General features: G+C 43.4%; 1 protein-coding gene across 1 annotated transcript in view; it reads left to right on the top strand.

Annotated features, from left to right (window-relative positions):
- Window positions 1-5689, top strand: part of Sidt1 (SID1 transmembrane family member 1) — an 83696-nt gene that overhangs the window by 57024 nt on the left and 20983 nt on the right. Inside the window, exons 11-14 of the mRNA XM_055624869.1 lie at window positions 1-66; window positions 1692-1837; window positions 2566-2639; window positions 3782-3848. The exon at window positions 1-66 is cut by the window's left edge and continues 1 nt beyond it. Coding sequence (XP_055480844.1) covers window positions 1-66; window positions 1692-1837; window positions 2566-2639; window positions 3782-3848 — 353 coding nt within the window. The remainder of the gene's footprint in view (window positions 67-1691; window positions 1838-2565; window positions 2640-3781; window positions 3849-5689) is intronic.

Below are 5689 nucleotides of genomic sequence, written 5' to 3'. Positions count from 1 at the left end.
GAAATACGGCTGTCTCACATCCTATCTCGGCCAGCACGCCTGAAGGGAGCAATTATGGGGCAATAGGTACTTGCTACCAGGAGTCCTCTGGTAGAATTCTTTCTTTATTCAGCAGAGATGAGCGTACAGGGTTCTCCAGCCGCTTACCACTGCAAGCATGGATAAGCCAGTTGTCCAGTGAAGCTGCTCTTTGATGGAAAAGATGTACAGGCTGGGTAATCTGGAATGCCCCTCCCAGCATTCTCTGTGGCTCCATTGTTCTGTTTCTTTTATCTGATAGCTACGCCTGAGCAGAACTCAGTCCAACTTGGAAGGCCCCCCTGGAACTCGAAATTTATTACGTTTTTATTTATTCATTGGGGGGGAGGTGCGGGTAGCATGTACATATTGATGGCTGGAAGACAACTTGCAAGGAGTTGATTCTGGCCTCCTACGGTATGGGTCCCAGAGAATAAATTAAGGTCAGCAGGTGTGGCCCAAGTACCTTTGACCCACTGAGCTATCACCAGCCCCTTTGGGTACTTAAACATTCTATCATCCATCCATCTGTCTGTCTGTCTGTCTATCTGTCTATAGAGTGTGCATGTGCCATATGTGTGTGGGGTGCTGAGGTCAGAGGACGATTCTTATAAGTCAGTTCTCTTCTGCTACTCTGTGGGATCTAGGGCCAAACTCAGGTTATCGGGCCTGAGCACAAAGGTCCTCTATCCTCTTTGCCATCTTGCCAGCTCCCTGAGGAGCTGAAGAGCACAGCCAGCCACTGTGCTGCAAGTGAACATGGCTGGAGCTGAACAGTCCTTCACCCCGGCTAAGTTCACAATGAGCCTGCTCCAGGCCACCCAGTTATTCACTGGGCAAACCTTGAGGACAGTCAGCAGCCTGGAAGCAACCAAATATTCCCCCTACCTGTCTTTTATGGCAGGAGTGCATGGAGCTGCCTGTCCTTGCCGTGATGCTTATGAGTCTGTGAATAGTGCACTTGAAACAGTCCCCAGAAAGGGGCTGTAGTCCTGCTCTGTTATTGTGTAACTTGGAGCATGTGGGCTCAGTGTAGGCTACTTATTTTTAGTTCTGTAAGAACAGGATTTAAAAAAAAAAAAAACATCTGAACAGAAGAAATAAAGCGGAAGGTAGGCTCAGCTCATGAGCTCAAGCTGCACAGCTCCCATCTGCTCTAGAACATCCCATGGGAACAGAAGAATCCTTCCTGAGAATGCTGTTTTCGTTACATAATGATAGAAATGGCATGTGGAGGGTTTCTCTGGATAATTATTCCTTGAGAAAATGTATAGCAGTTGGATATGTATATGTTTACCCACGTGTGTGAGTAAAGCTATAAATAACTCTGCATGTGTGTTTATACATTTGTGCTCATATTGTGAAATATGAAACATGAGATACAAGCACAATGTTATTTTTGCATCCAGACATCTACAGAGAAGATTCCATTATGTTCTTTAAAGTCAGCCCTAGAAACAGACAAATTAAATATAAAATGGGGGGGGAAATGGCATTCACTTGAGGAGGCAACAGAGGAGCATGTCTTGTTGGTAAAGAGTTGATTTGAAAAAAAAAAAAAGGAAAAAAAAACATGGTATTTTCTAGAACAAGTAAGCACTGTGCTTTTTGCAGAGGAATAGATGCCATAGACGGTTCTTGACTTTTAAAGGCAGATGAGTTTTCTGTTTCAGATGAGTCGAGTTCCAGCCCTGGAAGGCAGATGTCTTCCTCTGATGGTGGGCAGCCATGCCACTCAGACACAGACAGTTCTGTGGAGGAGACTGACTTCGACACCATGCCAGATATTGAAAGTGACAAAAACATCATTAGGACCAAGGTACCAACACTCCCTCATCATAGTTTTTGAAATGGAAGAAAGTTTGATAGTAAAATAAACTTCACCGGTGCCTTAGTTTCCTTTTTTTTTTTTTTAACCTTAAAGGGAAGCCAAATCTTTTGGAAGATTGAGATGAAATGTAGGTAGATCCCAAGACAAAAGTCTTGCATCAGAACTTTTCTTTGGGGTGGAAGGATGAGACAAAATAGGGCATCCCATGGTCGCAGCACCCCAAGTGTTTGTGAACAGGGAGGGATAAAGGGATCCAATCAGATGGAAGACGAGAATTCACCTCAGGGCTGTTCTGGAAAGCATCCCCATTTCTTTGCATACCATTCTTTGAGAGCAAAGCCCATCTCTTTCAGGTATATGTTTAATATATTGTATTTTACCTCCCAAAGATACAAGTATAAATCACAGTTTCACCCGTATGCAACTCAGGAGCTACAGAGTGGGCAGGTCTGAAAGCTGAGAAGTCAGAGCTTGGGCTGTGGGAAACAGTTAGTACTCCTGATAGGATTCCCACATCAGCCAGATCCTCCGTAAGCCAACGAGTATTATAGTGTTTTTATTGCAGTGTCCCAAGAAAAGCAAAATTAAAGGAAACAGCTTGAGGAATAATTTTAATCCCCAGTGGGAACTAAACTGAAATTTCTAAAGTTCTCCTTTGTGCCCTGTACAAGAAAAGCCAAACTCGGCTCTGCATTCTCTCCCCACTGATGCCCTAGATGTTCCTGTACCTGTCAGATCTGTCCAGGAAGGACCGGAGAATCGTCAGTAAAAAGTATAAGATTTATTTTTGGTAAGTAGGTGACCAGTAGGATCGTGGTTTCCTTTAAAAAAAGATTACTTACTTAAATCTATTTAATTGTATGTATGTGTGCACTGTAGCACTGGAGATCAAACCCAGGCCCACACACAGGACAGGGGATGCAGTTCCTCCATCACTGAGCTACACTCTCAGCCCCTAAACTCTTTAAACTGATTTTTTTTTTTTTTGTAAAAGCTACAACCACTTATATCACAAGGGGTTAGTATTTAATGAGGCATGGATGTGGATGATGATGTCCCCAACTTGCAACAAAAAAGACCTGTCATGTGGCCGTGTTCACACACATGTCCTCCCACCCAGTCGAGAGGATGAGCTGCCTGACAAGGTGCCTCCCCCGACTCAGAAAGCTCCAGACTGACGGTGGCCTTCCTGTGACACTGCCAGGCATCTTTACATCTGAGGAATCTGCCCTACTTCTGGATGCAGACATTGGGATGAAGCTGGGGACAACTGAAATTTCATTCTGGGATAAGGTGTTCTTTAAGAGCCTCTACAAGTTATGTCTGTCTTGTCACTTGCCCTCGAATCACACTTTATCTAACGATGTACAAAGGGGATAGTACGGTTACACAAGAAGTAGATTTTATACTGTTTCACAAATGATTGTACAAAGAAGAAAGGAGGAGGGAGAGGTGGAGGGCTTCAGCTCATTGAGTGCCTGTGGTTAGTTTTAAAACTGTAATCTTGGGTCAGGCATGATGCCATTGTCTGTAACCACGGCTCTTGAAATCATCACAGGTTTAAGACCAGCTTTTCCATATAGCAAGTTCTAGGCTAGTCAGGGATACATACAAGACTCTTTATCCAGAAAATTAAATAAATGAATGACTTAATGGTTTCAGTTAACAGTGCAAGGGTTCTCTGCTATAACCAAATCAATAGCAGTAACCAAGGTAATTTTTGTTTACTTCCCCCTGTCCTCTTTGCTGTAAATCCTACCTACCAGATGTTCAAAAGAGAGGCAGACTGGAGAAACAGGAGCTGTACCATCAGTTCCTAGTGGCTTTTGCAAGCTAACTGAGGAGTTGTAAGGTGGAAACATCCCTATTCTGAAGCTGAGCAGAGCCCATCGCTGTGTTGGAAATCACCGTTTCTGATTTGTTCTGTTGTAGGAACATCATCACCATCGCCGTGTTTTATGCGTTGCCTGTCATGCAGCTTGTCATCACCTACCAGACAGTAAGTGCTGCCCCTCCCAGGTGCCTGGCTTCCCTCCGGAGGGTGAGCCATCGCTCTGGCTTACAGAGAAGAGTTTCACTGGGGAGGAGCTCAAGTTGGAATTGTAGGCAGTTGTGAGTTACCCGCCATGGTGCTGGGCATCAAACTCAAGTCCTTTGCGAGAACAGTGTCTAGTCTTAGCCACCAAGCCGTCTCTTCAATCCCAAGGACTATAGTTTTTGTCTGATTGGTTTATTTTGTAGCTTTAGCTCTCCTGGAACTGGACATATAAACCAGGCTGACCTGAAATTCACAGAGGTCCACCTGCCTCCCAAGTGCTGGTATTAAAGCCGCCAAGAACTTCTTTTTCTAAACAATTTCCCATTTTTGCTCCAATTAGGCTTCTCCATTAACTACTTCATCTTTAAGATCATTTCCATTTACTTCCCAACTGTTTCATCACAAAAAGGACCTGGTATCTTATTATTGTTTCGTTGATCAACAGAAAATCAAATATTCAGCCATAATGTCTATGGAATGCACCTGTATTCATCAGTCTGATATGTGGTCTTCAGGAGGCAATGAGTGGAATAAATAAAGGTGTAGACTAAGGGCCTAGGGCTGCAGCACAGCAGGAAGAGGACTTGCCTAGAATGCACAAAAGTCTGTGTTCAACCCCTAGCAACTCATAAAGAGCTGCAATGGGCCCAAAATCCCAACAATAGGAAGCCAGAGGATCAGAAGTTTAAGGTCATCTCAGGTAGGGATTTCAAGGCCAGGCTGGGCAATGTGAAGCTTTCTCAAAAAAGAAAACAAAATAAAATCTCCAGACTGAACAAAAGAAGTCAGAAGTCTAATTTAGCCTGTACCTTCTCCCCGGGGATGTCTTGTAAAATTATAAACAGCTTCACAAGGGGCTGGGGAGATGGCTCAGCAGTTAAGAGCGCTATTTGCTCTTGCAGAGGACCTAGGTTGCCAGTGTCCACATGGTCAGTCACAACTGTCTGTAACTCAAGTTCCAAGGACAGCTGGTGTCCTCTTCTGATCTCCATGGCCATCAGGCAGGAAGGTGGTACAGGACACTAGTACAAGCAAAACACTTATACACATAAAATAAAGAAACATTGTCCGGACTTTTGAAAAACAGTTTCATGGACCTAACAAAATATTAAACCAGCAATAAAAAAATTTAAAAATAGAATGAAAAAAATTATACTAAAACATCTTGAGAATGCCCACTGCTCCTTCATAGAAATCCTGGATCCGAGTCACTGAAGTAGGAATTTAATTGGGATCCAGATTCCTAAGTATAAATTTTCTAGGAATTACAAGACTTGAGAAGGCCTATTTAGAATGATATGTGGTTAAGGATATTTTATGCACTGTCCCTCAATTTTTGCTATGCCTTGAAATCACATGGGGCACTTTTAAGAATCTCAGGTTTCAAGGTGGTACCCCACACCAAGCAGCTCAGGGCCTCAGAAAGGAAATTCATGTATCAGTATTGTTTAAATTGTCTGTGGTTCTTCTGTATAGCCAAATCCCCTATGGTTTTTCTGTATAGCCAAGCTAGTGATATAACTAAAATCCTTACTCCATTGGTATTCATTAAAGAATGAGAACAAAGTCTTTTTGAGGTCTGAACCCCACGTTTGTAATCTACAAACATGGAAAACTTGTCGGAAGCTGTAGCTGGCTATGATGCGGGTTAGGTTCTTGGAGGAGGGGATGGATAAGGAAAACTAAGTACTTTCTCAGTGACTGCTGGGTGGGGCACTCAGAAGAGAGGACATCTCTTTCTAGGAAACGGAATACGTGTGTGTGTGTGTGTGTGTGTGTGTGTGTGTGTGTGTGTGTGTGTG

The sequence above is a fragment of the Psammomys obesus genome, unplaced genomic scaffold (assembly GCF_907164565.1).
Source record: "Psammomys obesus unplaced genomic scaffold, mPsaObe1.curated_primary_1811, whole genome shotgun sequence".
NCBI lineage: Eukaryota > Metazoa > Chordata > Mammalia > Rodentia > Muridae > Psammomys > Psammomys obesus.
The sequence above is the reverse complement of the archived record's forward strand: the minus strand, read 5'-3'. Positions and strand labels throughout refer to the sequence as shown.